The 25,053-nt window shown below is 38.2% G+C and overlaps 1 protein-coding gene and 1 long non-coding RNA gene across 13 annotated transcripts in view; one reads left to right on the top strand and one right to left on the bottom strand.

Moving 5' to 3' along the window:
- Nucleotides 1–25,053, bottom strand: part of RASEF (RAS and EF-hand domain containing) — a 210,715-nt gene that overhangs the window by 76,900 nt on the left and 108,762 nt on the right. For 4 of the 5 annotated variants that reach the window (XM_049116356.1, XM_049116361.1, XM_025423231.3 and 1 more), the window contains one exon: nucleotides 11,646–11,748. In XM_049116356.1, the coding sequence (XP_048972313.1) occupies nucleotides 11,646–11,713 (68 nt within the window). In that variant the 5' untranslated portion in view covers nucleotides 11,714–11,748. Of the gene's footprint in view, nucleotides 1–11,645; nucleotides 11,749–21,303; nucleotides 21,397–25,053 lie in introns of those variants that run through there. The other variant, XM_049116355.1, reaches the window with a different exon arrangement.
- Nucleotides 142–25,053, top strand: part of LOC125752129 (uncharacterized) — a 51,032-nt gene continuing 26,120 nt past the window's right edge. For 5 of the 8 annotated variants that reach the window (XR_007414136.1, XR_007414140.1, XR_007414145.1 and 2 more), the window contains exons 1-2: nucleotides 142–455; nucleotides 9,002–9,090. This is a non-coding gene — a long non-coding RNA (uncharacterized LOC125752129). Of the gene's footprint in view, nucleotides 456–9,001; nucleotides 9,091–9,196; nucleotides 9,631–13,844; nucleotides 14,000–14,270; nucleotides 16,383–25,053 lie in introns of those variants that run through there. The other 3 variants (XR_007414138.1, XR_007414137.1, XR_007414146.1) reach the window with 3 other exon arrangements.

Genomic DNA, 25,053 nt, shown 5'->3' with positions numbered 1-25,053 from the left:
GCCCCGCCCGGCCCAGGTTGGCGGCCACCGGCGCGGGGTCCCGGCCTTGGCCTCGCCCGGCCCCTCGGCTAAGACGGTTTGGCCCGGGAAAGCCGACAACTAGTAGGAGCGTGCAGAGCTACCTGGGCGGAAAGAGCGGGGAGGAAGGGAGGGGTGGGATTCCAAATCGCCGAAGGTCATGCGTAGTTTATTATCTTGCAATTCCAGAACGTTGGTAACCGTCTGCATATACAAGTTTTCTTGCGTTACCAGAAGACCCCGTTCTCTGATTTTACTGGCTTTCTTTAACCCGTGTCCTTCCAACATTAAATTCCACCTGGTCTATGCGCGGTAGAAATCACATGGGTCCTCCAGGTCCCTCCATCCAAGTGAGCTTTCTCCCTCCTCGTCTCCTCAACCTGAGAAAGAATTAAAAACCAACATCCTTTGGCAGGCAGCAGCATTCAAAGACTAAAGTACCTTTTTTCTTTCTTTTTTTTAGATTAATCTCGACCGAAATAATATATCCAAGTTCATGTTACCTTTTCATCTTAAATATTCATTTCAGCAGTGCTGGTGTTTCTTTAATACTGTTTCATGGGTACAAGATCTTACGAAGTCAATAATTTTGGTTTTTTTTTTTTTTAATCTTACCGTGTTTCCAAGAGACTCTCCCTCTGTCATATAACTTACGCATATGTTCTCTTCTGGGATCCTAACAGCCTTTGAAAATGCATTTGGGTTATTTTCACATTATGCATTCCCTCCTCGCTTTAGGCTCTCTTTTATTTACCGCCATTTCTTTTAGTTATGACTCCATATTTCCATTTTTATCTAATTCCAGATTTTCTTTATTGCTTATTAGTTGATTTTTTTTATTAGGATTAAAATAAAGTAGGGGATTTGACAGACATCCCTCCAGGCTGGTGTTCTTAAACATAAAGCTAAGTGCTAACCATCTCAGGAACTGCTAATTCTTGAATAATACAATGAACAGAGTCAATGGTCAGCATTTATCAAGCTGTAAATACCACTGATAATCACCATCTGTAAATTTAACTGGTCAATTATGAGAGGCATTCCATTAAAGGCCATGGTCTTAGCAATCTAATTGCTAAGTGAATATAGTTCCATACAAGTGGACAGCTAATACGTTGAAATGAATTTTATCATTAGTGCAATATAAATTGTTATTGATTTTGAGTTTATGTGCTTTCCTGTTTATTCTAAAGATTGATTTTTTCCATATGAAGTAAGAAGTGGCTAGCTTGGTAAAGCCTTTAAAGCTTTAGAAATATACTTGTTAAACTGAACCTTTGAAGTATTATTATCATTATACTGTTAGCAATTACTAAGTATCAGTAGTTTTCAAAATAGATGAGTTAATACTTTTAACTGCCTAGTCAGAAGTGTTTTCTTGAAGACTGCTCATGCAACTTCAGTCCTGAATTCAATCTGCCCTTTGCAGTCAGCTTCTCAATTCTTCTATTTTTTTACCCGTTTTGCCCTTTCACTGAGTCCCTTCACTGAAGGGTCATCAAGAAATATGGATTCTTGTGAATGTCTTGTGTATACATCTTTTCATTTCCAGTGATAGTGATCTACTCCAGACCTACTATAAGTTGTCTATCACTGCATAACAATACAACAATCACTCAGTGATTTAAAACAGCAGCCATCTCATTTGTTCATAATTAAGTTGTCATTAACTTGGGCAGGGTTCAGGTAGGTAGTTTTTCTGCACGCTTGCCTAAGATCATGTAGTCACTGTAGCTACGTGATGTTAAAGGGCCTCACTCATATCTGGAAGTTGGTATTGGCTGTTAGCTGGACCATGTGTCTTCAGGAGGGTAGTGTGGGCTTTGTTTCATGGGGGCAGTGTTCCAAGAGGCTAAGTTCCAATGCACACATGCTTCTCAAGGCTCAGCTTGTGTCATGGTTGCTGAGATTTCATTGATCAAGGCAAGTCACGTGGCCAAGCCCTATATCAATGTGGGAGGGGACCATACAAGGTCACAGATAGAAGGGTATGTACTTTATTAGAGGCCCTTACTGTAAAAATGTACCATACCTAGTGTACTGGGATAGCCTCTAAGACATTGTCTCAGGGTCCTGTCCTGCTCACCTTCTGTTCGTTCTGCAACAACCACAACTGGACAGTCCTTCTCAAACACCAGTTATTCTGTCGTCCTAGAGCTCAGTTGTTCTCAGTCTGTGATAATTTTGTTGTCCAGGAGACATTTGGCAATGTTTGGAGACATTTTTGGTTATCACAATTTGTAAAGGGGAAGATGCTACTAACATCAAGTAAGTAGAGGCCAGGGAAGCTGCTAAACATCCTGTTATACACGGGGCTAACTTCCCATGACAAAGAATTATCTGGCCAAAAATGTCGATAAAGGTTGAGATGATAACCTGCACCCTAGCTCATCAATTCCTAGAGGTTCCCCAATAAAAAGTGAACTAAGGGTGGTAAACTCTTCATCTGGGCATTCAGAGTCCTCTATGATCTGGTCCCATTTCATATACCCAAATAGCTCTCCCTTTAGTCTCCCATCAGGGCTCCCTCCTCCATGGATTTAAATGTCACTTTTGACATACTTAATTCTTCTCTCTATATTTGGGTTTATTTCTGGACTTTCTAGTTGATTCTATTAAGGAATCACTCACATTTTGAAAGGACTCTTCGACTTATGAGAAGATTCTTAAAGTTCCTATTGGGTTGCCTTTCATATTTCTTTTTTTTTTTAATTTTTATTTATTTATGATAGTCACAGAGAGAGAGAGAGGCAGAGACACAGGCAGAGGGAGAAGCAGGCTCCATGCACCGGGAGCCCGACGTGGGACTCGATCCCGGGTCTCCAGGATCGCGCCCTGGGCCAAAGGCAGGCGCCAAACCGCTGCGCCACCCAGGGATCCCGCCTTTCATATTTCTAAGTGTTTATTTATACATCATGAACTACATGGCAGAGAAGATCAGGGGAAAGAGAGGAGGAGGCAATGAAGCTTAGGACTAATTTGTTAGGCACAAGTACAAGTTGACAATTCATCTGAAATTGTCATGTAAATCAGTGAGAAAATAGTTGATTTACAGAAAGAGTAAGAAACCTCCTGTTTATCTAAAATGTGAGATGCTTCTGCAAAGCCACTCACAAGTTACTGATAAATGCTTTTGAATATCCTCAGAAAATACTCAGGGGAAGGCCAGGGTTATATAATCTGTCTCTAATTTTTTCAAGAAAGAAGGAGAAGAGAGAAATAGGAAGCATTTCTTTTCTGTTCTAGCATCCAGAAACAGCTAATGAGAAATTGGAGATAACAGAGCAACCTTTGAGAGCCAGTGATTTAGTAGGTAAAGAGAGCTTACCTGTATTTATCAGCATGACTTTGAGAAAGATCAGCTTGCTCTGTGGCTACCCAAGGATTTTAAAAATCAAAGATAATCTTGTTAGAGTGTGTTTCATAAAACAGTGAAAAGATGATACGGTGATCAAGTACATTTCTAAAACACAAATAAAATTTGGAAAAGAATCCTACTCTATCCCTTCTTGAATGAGATAAAGAAAGTTGTTTATACTTGCTTAATCTAAAATTTTCTAAATGTATTTGACTATGGAAGCCAGGTTTTTGGTTTGGTTTTGTTTTTGTTTCAATTTCAGAGGGCTTTCCACCAAGTTAGTGATCTTGAGAACATACTTTGGGAAACCTCTTGATTGATAGCCAATGACCAGGGTGATGAATCATGAGAAATTATCCCTTTGCCACTATGTCATAAATTGGCCCAATTTCCTATAACAGGGAATGAGCACCACATCTTAAACTCCCCTTTACCCAGTAAAATGGAAGAGGCTTTTAATGGAAGCCTGTTATAATCTACCCTATAGGATTTCCTTCAGGTACAAGAGCCTTCCTCAAAGTCATTTAACACTATAGTTACTCTGCGCCAGAAAATCCAATAAGCCTGTTAGATGGAACTAGATATCCAAGTAATGGCATACCACTGAGGGACCAATTAGTAAGTTCAGAAACTCTCAAACTCTTGCCCCTGCAAGACCCTGAGTCTTGGTTTTCTCATGAATATCTGCCATGGCTTGCTGTTACTAAGGAAGTTATAAGAAAATTGAAGATTTTACAAGAAAAGAATGTGTCAGCAAATTTACATCACAGTGATTTTCTTTCTCTTAATGTAAATCTGAAAAAAGGAAAAGGAAAATATAACACCCATATACCCAAAATTGCAAATGTGAACATTTTATCAGATCTGGTTTTAGAAAATACAGCATTATGGATGCAGTTGAACTTCCTCTTTGATTGTATATTGTTTCTGTAATCAATATATAACATTGTGTGTGTATATGTGTTGGCAGTTATCAGATTTTGGTAAATCTTGCATTATAAAAAAATTAAATATCAGTATAATTCTCTAAACAGTATAAACATCATTTCACAAACCAGAGCAGGGTAGACATTCAGTACTAGAACTGAGTGAGGAGTGTTGAGTTTCAAACATCTGATCCCACTTTTTAATGACCAAGCAACACTCCTATGTCATTTTCCCACATTAGAAAACTATGTCTCATGCGTACATCTTGCTTCACTCAGTTGAAAAAGAATTTTGCATTTCATATCATGTATGCAGGTAGTAGAGAGAAAGAGAAATTTAAATTTAGTGCAGTGAAACTTTTGGACAGTAAAACCCAAAAGGCAACTGTGGTAAGCAGGACTCTCCAGTGGCCCCAAATTCCCATTCCTTGGTGTACATGCTCTATATAATCCCTTCCTTTTCAAAGTGAGCAGATCTTACGAATGTGATGGGATAGTCAGTCTTGTATTATATTATGTTATATAAGACTGTCTGAGGAGCCTGAAGTGAGATTCTCTTGCTGGTCTTGAAGAAGTAGCTGCCATGTTGTGAGAGGGCTCCATGATTAGAACCTCAGAAGTTAGATTTAATGGGAGTAATTTGTCTTTTCTAGAGTTTCACGTAATGAGGATCATTCAGCATGTACTCTAACATGTTTGGCTTTTTTTGCTCAGCATAATGATTTTAGATTGATTCATGTTGTTTCAGATTTCAGTTCCTTTCTGAATGAATTCAGTTCCAGAATTTTTTCCTTTCTGGTAATGAGTAGGATTACATTATACATATACATCACAATGTGTTTATCCATTATATTTTGATTGACATTTGGGATATTTCCAGATTTTGACTATTATTAATAAAGCTACTATAACTATTACTGTGTAAGTCTTTGTGTGAAGGAACATATGTGTCCATTTCTCTTGGGTAAATTCCTGGGAGTGAGATTTCTGGATCGCATGGTAGGTATATGTTTAGCTTTATAAGCAAATGACTAAGTGTTCTCCAAAGGGATTAATTTTACATTCTTACCTGTAGTATGAGAGAGTTCTAGTTATTCCACATTCTTGTCAACACTTGCTGCTGTCCTTTTAATTGAAGTGTTTCTAATGGATGCATATTAGTATCCCATTGTGCTTTTAATTCGCATTTCCCTGATAACTGTGATGTTGTATGACATTTCATATACTTATCAGCCATTCTTGTATCCTCTTTAATGAAATGTCTGTTCATATCATGTGCCATTTTTGACTAGGTTGCCATCTTATGAGTTGTGTATGTTTTTTTCTTTATTCTGGAAACAAGCCCTCTGTCATTTATATGTATACTTTGAAAATCTCCCATTCTGTGCATTGCCTTTTCATTTTCTTAATGGTGTCTTTTGAAGAGCAAATGGTTTTAGTTTTGATAAAATCCATTATATCAATATTTTATTTTGTAGTTTATATTTTTGTGACCCATCTAACAAACCTGTCTACCTAGAGTTGCAAAGGTATTTCTTATGTTTTCTTCTAGAAATACAGATTTTCTCATTTGCTATTGCATCTATGATCCATTTTGAGTTCATTTGTGTATTGAATGAGTTTAAAATTGAAGTTTATTTTTTTCTATATGGATATCCAAGTCTTTCAGCACTACTTTTTGAAAAAAAAAAAAAAAAGGATCCTCTCATCATAGAATCACCTTTGTCAGAAATCAAATGACCATACATGTGTAGGTCTATTTCTGGACTTATTCTGTCCAAGTGATTTGTATATTTATCCTTTTCACTAACACCATGTGGTCTTGATCACATGGCTTGATAAGAAGTCTCAAAATCAAGTAGTATAAATCCTACAGCTTTGTTATTCTTTTTCCAAATTGTTTTGGACATTCCTTGGTCCTAGATATTTCCACATAAATTTTAAGATCAGTTTTTCAATTTACACATATGTATCTGGCATTGTGGTTGTGTTGAATCTTGTAGATCAATTTGGGGAGAACTGATATCTTAGTATTAAGTCTGCCTATCAATGAACATGATCTATCTCTTGTTTATTTGTTGCCAGCATATAAAACTCAATTGATTTTTCAATTATAATGAACTTGTATTCTGAGACCTTGCTAATCTCACTTGTTAGTTCTAGTAGCTATTTGGAAGAAGTCTTAGGATTTTCTCCATATACAGTCATGCATGTCATGAGAAGAAAAGGATAGTTTTAGTTCTTTGTTTCCCATTTGTATATGTTTTCTTTTTCTTGCTTTATAACACTGGTTTAGACTTCTAGTACAATGTAGAATTATAGTAGTAAAAACAGATCTCCTTGCTTTGTTCCTAATCACAGGGGAAGTCATTCATTCTTCCACTGTTAATTGTAATGTTAACTGTAGAGGTTTTTGTAGATGTTCTTTATAGTGTTTAAGAATTGTCCTCTATTCCTACATTGTTAAGAATATTTATCATGAGTGGATTTTTCATTTTGTTAGATGCTTCCAGCATCTATTTAGGTGATCATGTTTTTTTCCTTCACTATCTTGTTAATGTGGTGAATTATATTGATGAATTTTTAATTTTTTAAAAATTTATGATAGAGAGAGAGAGAGAGAGGCAGAGACACAGGCAGAGGGAAGGCTGCATACCGGGAGCCCGACATGGGACTCGATCCCGGGGCTCCAGGGTCGTGCCCTGGGCCAAAGGCAGGCGCTAAACCGCTGAGCCACCCAGGGATCCCTTGAATTTTTAAATTTTAGTTCAACATTTGCTTTCATAGGGTCTCACGGTTTCTTCACATGGTCCCTCCCTCAAGATAGTTGGACAACTTACATGGTGCCTCAGGATTCCAACAATGAGTGTTCAAAGGGTCTTGGGCCAAGGCTTCAAGGCTTCTTACAACCTAGCCTCAGTAGTCTTAAAATGTTAGTTCAGCTGAACTTCTATTGCTCAAGCTAATCACTAAGACCAACCCAGACTCAAAAGGAGGGTAAATAGTCTCTCTCAATTAGAGTAGTAAAGAATTTTTTACCATCTTTAATCTACCCCACCTTTTTGCTTTGAGTTTGGCTTTATATTACACCCTTTTGGTTGTATTTTTTTCCTCATCTCTGTGTTTGAAGTGGGATGCACTATTTCAGCTCAGTTACCATTTTGACCTAATATCTACCTCCCCTGCTTTAGACCTTAAATTAGATATCATTTCCCAGACCTTCCAAAAAGAGATTATGCTTCCCTCTTAAGTGTCACCATAAGACCCCATTTCCACCCACATACCTATTGCACACATGGATCTGTCCTCCAGCAATACTGTTTCTCAAAAATTAAGCAGTCTTTTTAAGACTCCGTGCTTCCTCCACAATATTGCCTCTGCCTAAGATCCTTTCCCTGTTTTGTCACCATGCAATCATAGGTCATCCTTTAAATATCCTTCACAAGGTTAGGCTTCCCAATTATAGAGACAAGAAAACTAAATCTCAGGTTGAGAGAAACAACTAAAATCACACAATGACTAGAACTAGGATTCAAACCAGATCACTGATTCAAGTGCTTCGTGTTTCCCTCCATAGTGCAAGTAGCAAATGCTATCTTGCTCTGCCCCATCCACTTAGATCCCCTATGCATTCCACCCAACTGTTTACTCCTATATCACTTGTTTGAAGACTGCCCCAAGGCTGCTAGAGTTTGCTTTGCGTGTACATCTAGTCAGCTGTAGGGACCTGAGCAATTTGTTATCTCCTCTGAAAGTAGTGGTGGTGTTCAAGCCCCCTTGCCCTCTATGTAGAACAACTCTAAGTTGACCTGCATAATAACCTTCAGCATTGGGACTGAGACAGTCATCACTGGGTGACATTGCTTGATGTCGGTGTTGTACTGTTGCTTATCTTCCTTCCCTTGACCATTCTACCTGCCCCACTTCCCTAACCTTCCACATCCACATGAATCCTTATCCAGTGTCTGGGAAACCCTGCCAGAGACAGTGCATAGCTACTTTCCTTGGCATAAAATACTCACTACGGAGACTCAAGTCAAAGGGCACAGCCTTGTCTGCAGTTTGTGAAAGTACCCTGTAGGATATAGAGCTCCCCAGAAGCCACCACAATACTCTGACACAAGTCGTGAAGAAATCAACATATTTGACATTGCTGTATTACATATAAAACCATAATACATACAATTAAATATGTATGGCCTATAAAAGAGAAAATATTCCTTCCAGAGTTAACCAAATTATTCTTCTCTTATAACACACTAAGTGACTCAAGAAAAGTAGACTGCAATTTACCATTTAGGAATCTCAGGTAAAAGTTTAAACACATTATAGACAAATAGTACAAACAGGCAAGAAGATACCAATATTTAAAATTTTGTACTTTTTAATTTTATCATTATGGGGGGTAGAGGTGTTTGACATACAAAAATATGTTATTTTTGTATGAGATGCCAACACTTTACATGCATATATTCCTTGATTATCTATCTCTTGATGCAAAAATAACTTATATCTCACTTTAATTGGGAAAAATTTCTGGGTATATTTAACTTAGTATATTTTCTGGGCATATTTAACTTAGTATATTTTCAATGTCCTTATTACTAGAAATTCTATTTTCCTGAAAACAGTAGTGGGTAAGGGTGGAAGTGTCATGAAATATTTTGACTCTTTTGTAAGTTTCTCTTATTTTGCACAGGTAAGAAGTGATGGTGCAGCCATAAAGATGGACAATCTTCAAGCTAAAAAAAAAAGAAGTGAAAAGAATGAGCCTAGATTCTAAGCATGGTAAGTGCATGAAAAGTCTTTAGGTTAAGTACTTTATGTTTCTCAAGGAGAAAGATAGCATCAGACTTGAGAATATCAAGTACATCTTTAAATTTTGTCACATTAGTGAGGAATGGTGAGAATATCTGAAGTTGAAGACCTGCTTTATTCTGAAGGAAAAGGTATGTGTTCGGCTCTACTGTGACTCTCAATGTCCATAAATAAAGTTTTATTGGAACACAGTCCTGCCCTGCCCATTCACTTTCACACTAGAAGGGCACAGCTGAGTAGTTGCATCAGACTCATCTGACCTGCAAACATAAAATAATTATTCTCTGGCCCTTTACAGAAGAATTTTCCCAACTATGCTCTACATGAAGTACACGTTTCACTTATTCTCATAGCACAGGTTAACATAATGCACTAAAAAGGATCTCCTTATTTTCAAACTAGTCCTCTAATGTCATGCCTCTAAAAATTCTTCAAATCCAATAAAAACACAATATCTCAACTTAGAGGGAAAGAAGTGCAGTCATCCCAAGACAATATGTGGTAGCATGAAGGAAGAATGTGGAAATTCTATCAATGTTAACATTTTTTAAAATAAGAAAATAGTGACCAACCAGAATTTTGTGCAGTTGTCTGATGTGTCTGATGACTAAAGTTTTCAGTTTCTTATTATTTTAGAAGAATCCTATGATAAATTCTTCTTAGAATGTATTAATTTTGACTTTGATAAAGAATTTCCAGGTCTTATTTTAGAAGGCATAAAAGACCATGATTTGTATGGTGCTTCCCATTTTGCCTTCCCTGCCAGCAATTCCAACCTGAGTCTTCCAACTGCTTCACTCACCTTGATCCAGTTTCATTTCTCCTGTTTTTTTTACCTGGTTTCTGATCAAACATTTTGTTTACTATAATTTCAAATTGTTCTGCTGTGTGTGTGTGTGTGTGTGTGTGTGTGTGTTTACCAAAATAAGTCCCAAAGCCTTTTGGAAAGTAGACAGGATTTAAAATTAGGAATAATTATAAACAATTATTAGGCATTTGTGTGCATTTTAATATAGGTAGTACTAGAACGATAATCATGTCATTATTTATTTACTTACTACTTGCCTTAGAGCTGCTTAAGACACCCTCAGCTTTTTCCCAAACTTATATTCTAACAAAAGACAGATCATGTTCTAAGACCACAATGGATTTCCTCCTAGAAAAGCCTATGAATTTGATCTCAAATGCCCCAAAATTACTTTTAGCTCCAGGGAATGCAGTGTGTGCATTGTTAGATCAGAGGTACAGTTATATCATCCAAAATAATGGAGAAATGTACAATTCTATGTAGCATGAAAGTAGTTCCCAAATCTATAATATGAGGAGATGTTAAAATATTAATCTTTTCTTTAGACTAAGAAAGATTAAATCTTCTATTCCCAGAAGTACAAAATGAGACAAACTAGATCAGTCAGATAGTGATCTATAAAATTCTAAAACCCTTCCTATTCCTCTGGAAAGCATTATATAATTCAGTATTCAAAGGATGAGATATTCAAATAAGGCTCTTTTCACCAATACCTTAGAGTCTCAGCTTAGCAATGAAGTAGGACACTAATTTTTTACTAATGTAGTAATTGGAAATACAGAATCAGGATTTCTAATGCTATTACATGTATTCTGTAATTTGCACATCTTTAATGTTAAAGAAGATGGGTGAATAAAGGGAAAAATTAGCTTAAAATAAAAAAGTAAGAGGTCACATTTGCACCATACAATGAGATATTTGAAGAAGACAGAATTCTTTGCCCACCAACACGTTTGTTGAGAATACTTTTAGAGTGATTTTGTGAAATAATGTAAATTCCATTCTGTCTTTTAAGCTCTCAATTTATATTTTCCAGAAATAAATTATTAGTTAAATTTTATGAGATATACAATCAGTAGAAATTCCTCAAACTGTTCCATTATTTTGTTTGTTTTGAAACCTATAAAGTTCCTCAGGTTCCTTACAGAAGTATTTGTTCCATGGATTCACCCATTTGTTCTATGGATTCCTCTATTTCCTAAAAGGCTAATTCGTTACAGAAATCTCAGATTTCCTTCAAAAAGCTCAGATTTCACAGAGGAGACTAGCATTAATCAAATTCTTGAAATATGGGACATCTGAAATAGTAATTTCAACTCTAATAACTACTCAAGTGTTTTTCTTTCCCTACCTTGTATATCATTCTAGTAAATGGTATTCTGAGGACAGAGGCCAACATAGCTGAAAGGAATCTAAGTTCTCCCAAGTATTTTTTCCTGAGCTTTTCAATGAATTCCAAAGTACAAAGGAACTCATGTAATTTTTGTGCTATATGAGAGGTCATGAAAACTTGGTTTAGCTTTAAGTGAAGTTATAAGAAGCTATTTTCTGGGAAATATTTAATGACTGCTAAAAGTCTGTATTAAATGGAAACAACCCTGAGGGTTTATGAATAAGCACAAACCAATGCACAGCTTTTATCAAGTTTTCTCTTCATTTTGTGATGACATTTAAGACTGAAAGAGATACAAGTGGGCAAAAATCAACATTCTCTTACCGTCTACAGTTTTCAAAGTTTTTTAACCACATCCAGGGTGACATTCTTGCAGAAACAGTTTCACACATTCCAAACTAATATGACGATAGTTCACCAGTAAACTCTGTGAAGGACAAAGGGAACAAAAAGTTATAAGAATAATGAAATGTACTTTGATGAAGTTTTCAAAAATTCATCCCTCAAATTTACCTTGGCCTTGCATGTCCACTAATCCCACCCTATCCTTCCTCACCTATCGGTCCTGCCATCCCAACCAGATAGAGACAGCAGATACAGTTCAGTGAAAGAGTCGTGTACAATGAACACACCTAATAAAATTCCAGACCCCAAAAAAAAGTGAAGATGATAGGGGCAAAGATCTAAAGATGTCAGATTCTATTTTGATATTCTTAAGGAAATGATAATAGTAGATAAATCCAGAGGGTTATTATGGTGATGTCCTTTGGATGGGTATTTGATAATAATGAAGTAAAAGTAATCATTATCTTAACATCTGGCACCAGAATTTTTCCCAGAAGAAAACTGTCTAATTTGGGATAATTCTTTGCTAGACTCTCATAGGAGGAAAGAATCTGCAGAACAACACGTGATAGTTCTGCCACTTTTTACAGACAGGAGGATGGGTTTTTCTTCCTCCTGACAGTGGGTAAGGAAGACTGTGGGGGGACAGAGACAGAAGGCAGAAAATCGTAGCAACGCCAGACCCAGCAAGGTTGTTGATGGACACTTGAGGATTAGAGAAAGTGTTCCCTTTGATGTGATGAAGGCCCTTCTTAGGTTCCCTGAAATGTTTCTACAAGTTTATTTTGCTTACAAATGAGCTAGAAGAAGGGGCTGAGTTACCGTTGTCCATGTAAGAGGGAGCAGGACCCCAAGAGGCAGGGCAGGACAGGAGGGAATGTGAGAGCATAAGTCCCACCCTAGAATTTGGATGACCTTGAAATGTCTACCTACATCTCGGGAGTAAAAAGGCCTCTTCCAGGATAAGGGATCCCTGTATAACCTAAACTGCTGGTTCTCAAAGGCTGACTCCTGGACCAGCAGCATCAGCATCATCTGGGAAATTGTTAGAAATTGCGGGGGGAGGGGGCTGGACTTCACTTCTAACCCACTGAATCATAAACTCTAGGGTGGGGCTCAGCAGTCTGTGCGTATATGTTTTTAAATATAGTATTTACTTATTTGAGAGACAGAGAAAGCAGGGGGAGGGGCAGAGGGAGGGGAAGAGAGAATCTCAGGCTGACTCTGCACTGAGCGCAGAGCCAGACACGGGCTTCATCTCCCGACCCGGAGATCATAGATCATGACCTGAGCCAGAATCAAGAGTCAGACGCTCAACTGACTGAGCCACCTAGGGCCCCACACCAGTCTGTGGTTTAACAAGTTTTCCAGGTGATCTTGATGCACATAAAGATTGAGAATCACTGATCTCGAACAAAGGTTCACAGCTTTGGCCACATTCAGATCCACCTCTGACACGATGATGAGAAAATCCTGATGCCAGAGAATCATTCCCAATGATTCTACCAACCTAAACAAACTATACTTCTAAAAAACAGATTATTTATTTTAAAGATTTTATTTATTTATTTGAGAGAGAGAGAGAAGTAGAGGGAGCATAAGCAGGGGGAGGAGCAGAGGGAGAAGCAGACTCTCCACTGAGCAGGGAACCTGACGTGGGGCTCAGTCTCAGGACTCTGGGATCATGACCTGAGCCAAAGGTAGGCTTTTAACCAACTGAGCCACCCAAGCGCCCCAAAGAAACAGATCATTGAAAGTAAGTCTACAGACCCTAAAGTCAATAATCTCTGGTAAGCAGCATTCTTAATTGACCTTCTAGTTGGGTTTCCTAATAGTAATTCTGATTTACCAGAATCAATGTTCAGTATTTAACACCCTCCAAAAGCATTAATTCTTCTGTCCACTTCAGACTCTTCTGTTAGGCTAGTTACCAGGTTTCCATACAAAACTTGGGGTTCTGTAGGAAGGCAGATAAAAGTGGAGATCAGCAAAAAGAGGGGGATGTTAGGGCAGGTAGGTTTATAGCAAACGTTTCCACCATCCCCAGAACTGTCAGGGAACGGGAGAGTCATCAATGTCAGAAACATGAGATGGTCCCATATAGATAGGGCTATGCCAACCTTAAGGGAAAGTAACTTTCAAACTTAAATCCTAAGTGTTACCATCTTTGCTCTCCAGATACAGACCCAGAGAGTAGATGTGGCCTGTACTCACTATCAAAGATGATTTGGAATGAGGATTTTGAATGTTTCACATAGCACACCATAGAAAAAGCTCCTAATATTAACCAAGGGTAAGGGGAAAGCGTCCTTGAATAAATACTGAAATTCTTATATCTGTTTGGATTCCACTGAGTGATTAGGCCCTTGCTATCTAAGGAATAAGTCTTCCCTATAATAATTAAGAAAATTCAAAATTCTCCACAATGGGTTTATTCAAATTGAGTAATGATAATTTTTACCTTATTCTTAATAAAATGCTTTTGAAAGAAGAAATAACTACCTTAAATAAGGAGCTTGAGTGTATATATGATGAATAATACTTGCTATTTTAATAAAGAAAATTTTAATGGTATTTATTTTTTTTTTAATTTATTTATGATAGGCACACAGTGAGAGAGAGAGAGGCAGAGACACAGGCAGAGGGAGAAGCAGGCTCCATGCACCGGGAGCCCGATGTGGGATTCGATCCCGGGTCTCCAGGATCGCGCCCTGGGCCAAAGGCAGGCGCCAAACCGCTGCGCCACCCAGGGATCCCAATTTTAATGGTATTTATAAGCAAATCATAATGCCTAACACAGAAAGCATTGCATATACCAGGCCCCTAAATCTTTTCCTATGCTGACTCACTTAATCCCCACAAAGCTCCTGAGGCAGAAGCTATCATTTTCATGTTCATGTTACTGATGAGGAAACTGAGGCACAGAGAGGCTTAGTGTCTTACCTGGGGTCATACAGCTAATAGAAGCTGGGATTTAAGCCAGGGAATTGGGTTCCAAAGCCCATGCTAATTCCTCATAGTCTATTAGTGAATAAGTGGGCAAGACTCCATTTAATAATTGTTCCTGTTCATTTCTGGCCCAAACCTCAATGATAGTGTAAAAACTGCATGATTATACCACAGGATGCAAACACAGGTTTCTGTTGAGTGTTTTCATGAGCACAAGAATGGTGGTGTCTCATGTTTTCTTCTAAGAAAATACATTCACTTATGTGAGGAAGGCAATGTAAGGACAGGTTTTATATTGCTATAAATCTTTCTCTCAAAATTTTCAGCCACCTTTGGAAGTCCCTATCACTTTTAAAATACAATATTTTTTTCTCTTATAACTGTTAAAATAGGCTCTGTTATGGAGGTACCCATGCTTACAAGAGTTGCAGTAAAACAATGAGACACCAGAGTGTCCAGGTGCCTGTCATATATTTACCTACTTGATCACCTCTCTGTAAATTAAGCTACTGAAGTACTGGGTTGGGTACATTAAACAATGCAATGTAACTGGTTTTGAATTCACATTTGAATTAACTGAATATTTTATTGAAGAAGTGAAAGTAAAATATAAAAGAAAGATACTGAGGAGTCAAGAGAATCCAATAAGAGACTTCCAAGAGAGCCAACAAAAATGGGATGTTGCCATAGTTACCAAAACACACATATACATACCTACACACACATACACACAGCCTACAATCTCAATGTCCATAAGATCTTGAAAATCAGAATAAGCTCAAGTCTGCAGTTGTTCTCTCCTCTGTACTGTAATTAGTGTGATCTTGGCCTTTGGAGACAAGCCAGAATGAAAAAATGTCTTCAGTTCTGCCTGTTAGTAAGTCCTATCCTTTAGGAAACTCTCTGAAGCCTCTGTTATGTATCAGTGTAATTAGAGATACAGCATCCTTCTAACATGAGGATAGTCTCCTAATTAGGGAATTGACCTGAGCTATGTATGTATCATTCATGGAGGCCCACCACCAACGGTAATACAGGAAGGACTCTGGTTCTAGTTGAATCATACTCTACGTTCTACATCACCCAAAGGAGCTACTTTCGTCTCAGAGACAAAAATCAGTAAAAGTCAAACAGTGGCTTAACATTAATTAGCCTCAACATACTATATATTCAGTTTTTTCTTCGTTACTTTTTAGTCAGGCATTTATAAGTGAAATTCAAACACACATCACTGGCCATCAGGGAAATACAAATCAAACACGTATAGTAAGCTGATCAAGGGGATGATAAGCACAGTCTTTATCCAGACATTCATAGATGAAAGACAAAATGAAAAAAAGGCAGGGAGGTGGGGAGGGGGCAATTTCCATCTGTAGCACAGCTTAAGCATCAATAACAAATTGGGTCTGATGGAAAAGTAGGCTTCAAGGCTATAATGAAATAAATTTATGATGTCTTCCTTTCTATTTGCTCTGACTGATTTTTCTCATATAAAAATCTGTAGGACTCTGACAAGTGTCCTCTGTCTACCAACTGCTGCATCAATTATGACTGAGATCACAGATAGATGTGTAATTAGAAAGAGGGATGATAGTGGTGAAGTTGCAAAGAGGAGAGGAAGCATGTCAGTTCTGTAAATCTAACAGAAGTGTATGGGCCCCATGATGATCTAGTACAAGGGCACAAATCTATAATAATGAAAAATACCTGGGTAGTATGAAATCATGTCTATTCCATATGCCCCTCTTTTTTCCATTCAGGCCCATTTCCAGACCCTGTATCTAGTATATATATATATATATATATATATATATATATATATATATATGCAGTTCCACAGGAGGAAGCCAAGTATAACCTTTATATTTCTTCTAGAACATCAGTGGATTAGACCTTAAAACAAATGAGTTTCATTGAAAGGGCTTTGTGTGTAACTCTCCAAATTGATAAATGATTGTCTCATATGGTATCTTTACTCAGAGATTTTAAGTTTAACAGATGTTAACTAGACTTACTGTGCTGATAACTTTGCAATATATACAAATATTGAATCATTATGTTGTATGCCTGAAACGCATATAATATTTATCAATGATTCCTCAATTTAAAAATTAATAATAAGTAAATCAAGCAGTTTAGCTCTAGAAAAATAGAGCGGTATGTGTTTATCATTGTAACCCATTACATTGTAACACATTACATTTAAAATATGTATATTTTGTACATATTCATGTATTCTACCTTAAAATACATTTGGTATATCAAGAATACCTAAGAGAATCGACTGGAAGACTTTTCACAAAATGGTATACTTGGACAAATACCTACAAATTTTTTTAAAAACAGCTTTAATACCATAATATCTATAAAGAATATTACAAATCTATGAAGCAAGACATATGTTTATTTTTTAAGGATTTTATTATTTGAGAGAGAGCACAAGTAGGGCGAGGGGCAGAGGGAGAGGGAGAAGCAGATTCCCCAGTGAGCAGGGAGCTGGACGCAGGGCTTAATCCCAGGACCCCAAGACCACGACCCAAACCAAAAGCAGACGCTTAACTGACTAAGCCACCCAGCTGCCCAGCAAGTTGTATGTTTCAATGGTAAAGACCACACACACACACACACACACACACACACACACACACAAAATAAAAAATAAAATCAAGAAATGCAAAATGCCATTGAGAATATTTAAAATTTTTATATCAAGAATCATCAGCAAAACAAATTAAGATACTCCCTCCGTAATGTTTGCTATATATGTAAGAGAGCACTGAGGTTTCCAGCGATGTGGCAAACAGGCACTTCCGTACACTGCTATTGGAAGAATACAATTGTACAGCCTTTCAGAGAACACTTTAGCAATATGTATTTAAAAGCCTTAAAAATGTTGATTTCACAATTTTCTGAACAATCTATCCTATTTTGGGGGCTTTATATGAATGAAGTAATGGAAGATGCAAATATTTGTGTACAAAGATATTTTTCACTATTTATTTTTGATAAGTAAAATTAGAAGCAATCTATATGCCCAACAAGAAGATAATACTTAAATTAATTATATCACATTTGCGTAATGAGATACCAAGCAAACATCAGAATGTTTTTGGAAAGATGGTTAATTAGGAGAACATGGCATATGTTTAGATGGAAAAGTGACATTCCTAAAACTATTTATGGGATGATTCATAACTAGTGCCATATCTTGATTTTATTATAATAAACTAAAAATATTTTCTCTTATTTTGAAGGTCCTAAGTTGGTGGTTAGAACACTTTTTTCTTAAAGAGCCACATAGGAAATACTTGAGGCTTTGCAGGATTCAATTTGCATTTAATCACAGCTGGCTACAATGTTTCAAGCTCCCTCTTATAAAACAAACTTGGAAAGTTCTCAAGTAGCTTTCTGGCTTAATAGGTCTTACTCGGCAAGCGGAACTATTACCACCTGCCCTAAGCATCTTGCAGGATTGCGATGATCCGATTCGTAAGGAAGCTTTGGGCAAATATAACCGGTTTTTATGTGTTTTATATTTTTAATATTTTCTTTATTTATTCATGAGAGACAGACAGAGAGAGAGAGAGAGAGAGAGGCAGAGAAAAAAAGCAGGCTCCATGCAGGGAGCCCGACGTGGGACTCGATCCCGAGACTCCAGGATCACACCCTGAGCCGAAGGCGGCGCTAAACCGCAGAACCACCCAGGGATCCCCATAACCTGTTTTTAAAAAATCACGATGTGGAAGAATCTCTTCTTGCCTAGACTCCCTTTTCCTCTCCTCTGCCCACCTGAATCCCGCCAAGTCCTGCAAGGATTATCTGAGGTTAAACTCTTTCCCAAAAGTCACACCCCTCTTAAAGCTTCTTTTTCTTTTTCAAAGGATGTGTATACCATTTAGATTTGCGTGTGTATGTGTGTGTGTGTCAGATACTTTTTCTCAAATTCAGTGGCAAGTAGCTTGAAGGAAGCACTTGTCTTGGATGTCATTTCCTATCCCTTGCTGCAAACAGATCACCTAATTATTTTGAATTTATGATATTTTTTAAAGTATGCCAGCTAGACTCAATGACAGGAACTGCTCTGTCCCGTCTATTCCTAGAATACTCAGCTTTGTGATTCTAGGGAGTGAAGACTTAACCACAGAGCAATCTTTTATTTGAAACATTTTAAAGATATGTACCAATAACAACAAATAGGTACCAGAACATTATTTGATGCTTCGAGGAAAATAAAACTGCTTCCAGCAAACCACAGCCATTATTCCACCCTCCTACTTCACTACAAACTAAAAACAATAACACTAATAATTTCTAGAAGTAGAGAATCCATTGACTTCTTACAGTCATTAGGAAGTTGATTTTCTATAAATTTGATTATTTTATAGATATAAAATCAGTTTTCATGAGGCGAAATAATTGAGGCATCCTTCATGATGTTGTAAAACCTCAAACAGTAATTATTGCTGTGCACGTTACCCTTCACACTGCACCCATGCCAAACTAATATCCCCTCTACATTTGTTTTATTATTTTTATTTAAAAAAATATTTTTAGGTATTTTTGGCAAAGAAGATGCTTTAAGCAACCAAGAATGACTTAGGCTTACTAACGACCTCATGGTGAACTAAATGTGCTGGGTGTTATGAGAGATGTAAAGAAATAGACTTAATCCCTTAAAATCCTCTTTTTTTTTTTTTTTTTTTTACAAGATGCCCATTCAGAGCTCACGAACATATTTGCTAAAATATACCAGGGAATTTAGTTCCTCACCATGTGGACTTCACCCTAAGATTGCCTGAGTGTCCCTATGATGTGACAGCTGGCTTTCCCCACAAGAAATAATGAAAAAGGGGAAGAATTTTATCACCTACTCTGTGATGTGAGATGCTATCATTTCTGCTGTGTTCTGTTGGTCTCACAGACCAAGGCTAATATAATAGTGTTGGAAGGGATGATACAGGGCTGAATTCCAGAAGCTGGGAATCCTTGGGGGCTATTTTGGGAGCTGGCTACTGCAATGATAGAATATTATCTATCTAATATTAACTGTGATCAAATTTTAAGAGTCATTAAAATGGGCATTTTATCACATCCCTAGACTTGCTTAAGGCCCAGGAATGCAGTAAGAAAAAATAGATATATCTGACTAATAAGTGGTGAGTATTGCAGTAGAAGCAACATTACAGGGAGGAACACTGAAGACAAAAAATAAAAAGGCCATCCTGCTATGAACTGAATTATAATTCTCCAAAATTCATATGTTGAAGCACTAACTCCCACTGACATGGTATTTGGAAATGGGGCCGTTGGGAAACAAATGGGTTCAGATTAGGTCATGAAGACGAGGCCTTATGATAGGAATAGTGCTCCTATAAGAAGAGACTCCAGAGAGTTTGCTTGGCTCCCCCTCTTCCCCATCATGTGAGAATACTGCACAAAGGCAACCATCTGCAAGCTAGGAAAAGAGAGTTCTCACCAGAATCCCATGCTGCCATACTTATCTTGAACTTCCCAGCCTCCAAGACTATGAGAAATAAAATTATGTTGTTTAAACCACCCAACCTTTGGCATTTTGTTATGGTAGCCTGTGCAGAGCATACACACTCTAAGAAGTAGGTTAGCATATGCTAGACTATACTGTAAGGCTATGTTGTAAGGGAGCAATGGTTCAGAGTACACCATTTCTGTGTACTATATTATACGTTTGACTTTATTCAACATTAGTGAAGCTAGTCCCATGCCCTGGCATAAGTGAGACTCTCCCTCAGATTGGTAAATGTAGGGCCTCTTGGAAGATAGCCTCCATTGGAAGACTGGTCTGTGAGTTCTAATATCCTGGGGAAGGGCAATTATGATTTGAGGGTGTAAGAAGAAATGCTGACCAGAGAGAAAAGAAAGATAGCAGTGCAAGAACCACGAGTTGACGAATGTCAGTGTCAGGACCAGCTGTAATCAGTCAACTACTACCCTGGGAGGTAGCTGTGCAAGGGAGTTGAAGACACTAAACACCAATAGGACAATCTTGAGATCTCAGTCTTGGGGTACACTGCTTAGATGTGAGGTATTGAGCTCATTTTCCCTCATAGAACTCCATTGACTTCAGTGGAGATCTGGCTTCATAAGCATCACTGCTGCAGGGGACCCTGGCATCATCCCTTGGGGCAGCAGGAAGCAATGACAATAGTGGACTCATGAGCTTCCAGTTTCTCCACATGGGAGAAGCTAGATAGACTACCTCCTCCTTCAATCATGTAAGCCTCACTAATTAGCCTGTTCCAGGATAATTAGAAGGCAGCCCAAAGAGGAGGAAAATGGATTTCTTATATATGAGAATGGCTAAAATGAGCAATTAATTAGAAATGTGAATAGTTATGACCATATTTTAATTCCAAGTTTGGAGGAGTGCGTACCAGACTCTACATAATATACCCTTGGTATATATATCCCTCTAGGCAAACAACTCTTCTGTCAGGTGCTTGGATAAGTCTCTTCTATTCATATTTTCATTTATCAAGGATTTACTCTTTTAAGAATCTATACAGATTCCTTTTGGCCTACCATATCATTGTCTACATTATAGACTACATTTAAGGTGCCCTTAAAATGACGAACTGAAATGGATAATTAACTCAGGGTTCATTTTCATCAGGCAACTGGATAAAAAAGGGATAATCTGCAATTTCCCTACCCTCTTTGGCTTATTCCTGTAGAGCTTAGGTCTAGATATTTGAGCCGGTGGCAGCTTCTTGCCAATGCATGGATTCCTGTATTGGTTACCTGTTGGCCTCCATTCACATTGAGATACCTGTAGAGTTTAAGTAAAAGCTTTAATAGGAGTTTTTCATAAATTTATACACTCAGTTTCCCCTCTCCTAGCTAGCAGGTCAAGAGGTGATATATCTATATGAAGAAACATTAGCTTCATATTTAACTAAACAGAGTGGAAAGGATGCTTCAGTGGAATTTTGCTGTTAGAAAGAAGACACATAGCAACTCAAATCACATTGTGCTTTGCTCAAGTCTTACTTTCCTAGAGATAGAGCTTTGTCTACTATGTCCCCCACATCAACTTGGTTAAGTACCATGAACTTTAAATATCTAAACAAGTGTAGTCTTACCTAGAATTTCATAGACCTTTCTGATCATGAGAGTTATTTTATTTATTTTTTTAAGATTTATTTATTTATTCATGATAGACACAGAGAGAGAGAGAGAGAGAGAGAGAGAGAGAGAGAGGCAGAGACACAGGAGGAGGGAGGAGCAGGCTCCATGCCAGGAGCCAGACATGGGACTCAATCCCGGGACTCCAGAATTGCGCCCTGGGCCAAAGACAGGCGCTAAACCACTGAGCCACCCAGGGATCCCCGAGAGTTATTTTAAAAGGCACTAAAGATAATATAAACCAGATTTCCATGATCAGAGTTCAAACAAAGCTCAAATGTTTTTGCTGCTTTCATGTAAGTATTTTTTTTTAAAGATTTTATTTATTTATTTGAGAGAGAGAGTATGAGCAGGGGGAGAGGAAGATGGAGAAACAGACTCCCCACTAAGCAGGGAGCCCAACTCGGAGCTTGATCCCAGGACCCCAGGGCCAGGACCCAAGCCGAAGGCAGACACCTACCTGACTGAGCCACCCAGGGGTCCCATCATTTAAGTATTTTTAAGTATCAGAATCAAGAAATAGAATAAAAAGTTTTCTAAATGAAAAACTATATGAGAAATCATTGTCAAACTTTTGCAAGAGCAAAAATAGCTTCAGCTTTCATAAGAGAGAAGGGCTTGTAATATAAACATCTACACGGATATAATAATAACTATATCTTAACTTGTTTATATTCTTTATATTCTATGCTATTAATCTTTTTTCTTCTTTTGTTTAAACTCTAAAGTCACCTTAGTTTATCACCTTTCAAGCTAATGAGGCAAAAATCACCCCCAGGGTCTTCTAGAGTCTTATTTCCAGAAACCACCATAACTTACCTGCCTTGCTTCTCCAGGGAAGCAGATAAGCACTCTGGATGCCTCTGCTTGGCTTGCCTGGAAGCCAGCAGTAGAAGCCCATATGAAAGGGTGCATTTTGGGATGCCAGGGTAGCTTAGTGTTTGAGCGTCTGCCTTTGGCTCAGGTCATGATCCCGGGGTCCTGGGATCGAGTCCTGCATTGGGCTCCTCACAGAGAGCCTGCTTCTCCTTCTGCCCCTCTCTGTGTCTCTCATGATAAATAAATAACATCTTTTTTTTAAAAGGGGGTGCATTTCTAGCAGCAGGAATGGCATTTCTTGTCTTTTACTCCCTTTCTCTTTTCTAAAAGAAACAGGACATTCTTAAGACATGGAAGGCTCATGAGACAGATGTAGGTGCTGGAGTCAGCGGTGCTGGTTCTGTGTCCTTGTCTCTGATGCATTCCATGACCTCCACATAGAAGGCACATAGAAGGCAAACATACTTAGATTTAGGGTACCCCTATCTACTTATGTTGCATATTAAAGATTAAAACAGTTTTCCTGGGCACCTGGGCGGTTCAGTCGGTTAAGTGTCTGCCATCAGCTCAGGTCATGATCACAGGGTCCTGGGGTCGAGCCCCATGTAGGGCTCCCTGCTTAGCAGGGATTCTACTTCTCCCTTTGCCCTCTACCCCTCCCCACTGCTTGTTCTCTCTCTCTCTCTCTACTACTCTCTCTCAAATAAATAAAATCTTTTAAGAGAAATAGAAAAATAAAACAGCTTTCCTGCCGGGGAAAATATAGCATAGGCTGTGCAGCCAGATAACTTGGTGCGGAGGTCCACAGTGCCATTTACTAATTAGGCAAATTTGGACAAGTTAATTCCTGTGAGCCCCAGTTTCCCTTCAGGGAAAAAAAATGGGAATAATTGTTTATCATTTAGAGTTATTATGGCATTAAATATATGTGTCTGTGAAAGTGCTAATCCAATAGAAGGCAGTATTATTAAAGAGGTGGCATATTGCTGGATTTCCCAGCTGTTACTCCATCCACCATTTTTCAGCAGTGGTGGTCGTCACTATTTTGTGCAATTGTTGATGCTGCCAGTGTCATTTGCTATTCCGAAGTTCTCTTCCATCACAGCTGTTTGTAGTGAGTGTTGCTCAGTTGCTGATACTCATTAAGTCTAATGGAGAGAACACTTGTTGGTCAGATGATCTGGGATCTGACCCCAGCCCTGCCATTGCCCAGCTGTGTAAGCTTGGGCAAGTCACAGCACCTCTCTGGTCTTGATAATATCCTCATTATTTAAACAAATGTTTGGATTAGAGGGATCTTTAAGGTTTTCTTCAGCTCAAAAATTATAAATCTATAATTTAGAAGTTATATGCAAGTTTTTAATATTGCCTTAAATGCCTCAACTATAGAATGGGCAATGGCCATTTTTTTTAATGGTTGTAAAACTTTTTGACATTCCTCCAGTTGAGAGGTAAGATCTACGTGCCCTCCCCTATAAAACTGGACACACTTATTCACTACTCCCATCAGTAGAGTACAGAGGAAATGTTATTAAATGAATTCCAAGGTTAGTTCATACAGAGTGATGCAGCTTCCACCTTGCTTCCTGGGGATATATTTGCTAGAGCCCTGAGCTGCCATGTAGGAAATACCACTGTCTTGGGGCTGCCATGCGGTAAGACCATAGGGAAAGGCCATGTGTAAGCTCTTCAGTGATCAGTATCAGCTCAGTACAGAGTTCAAGTCATCCCTATCCAGATGTCAAACATGTAAGAGAGCCTCCAGATGATTCTAGGCCCTCTCAGTCTTCCCAGCTGAGGCCCCAGACATTGTAGAACAGAGATGAGCTATCGTTCCCATTCATTGTTCAAATTCATACACCACAGAATCTATGAATGTAATAAAATGGTCATTTTATACCACTTGATTTCAGGGTGGTTTGATACACAGAAATGGTAACTGGAAGAAAGGCTAATAACATTATATTATATAAATATATAACAGGTTGTCCTCCATGTCCTTTGCAGCTGTGTAATTTTGAGTTAGAAGAAAGTGGAGAAACTGGTCATGAGATGGGTATAAATTAAGTAAACAGTGTTGTGGCTCAGACCCTTTAGAGCATCAGCTTTAATGCCATGCCTTTCTCTGGTGAACACTCTTTGGTAAGGGAGCTTCTGTTAGGGAGGTCATGTTCTCTATGACTGCTTGGTCTTCCCCTCACCTCTTCTCACCATCCCCATTCTTGCTTACATTTGAGGGTGAAAGGAAGAAGAGGTTAGAACCATTTACTGATATGGGAAGACAGGCCCATTAGGAATGTAGAATGGTCATGGTGCTGTTATTGGAATCATATCATAAATTTGCCCTTCAGAAAAATCTTTGGTCAGACAAAATCTCACAGATCCCCAGACTGTGCATCCATTCCTTTCTGATTCATTCTATTCCAGTCAGTGTTGATGGGTCAGGTCACCTCAAAGA

The sequence above is a fragment of the Canis lupus genome, chromosome 1 (assembly GCF_003254725.2).
Source record: "Canis lupus dingo isolate Sandy chromosome 1, ASM325472v2, whole genome shotgun sequence".
NCBI lineage: Eukaryota > Metazoa > Chordata > Mammalia > Carnivora > Canidae > Canis > Canis lupus.
Note: the sequence above shows the minus strand (reverse complement) of the source record. Positions and strands in the feature narration are given on the sequence as shown.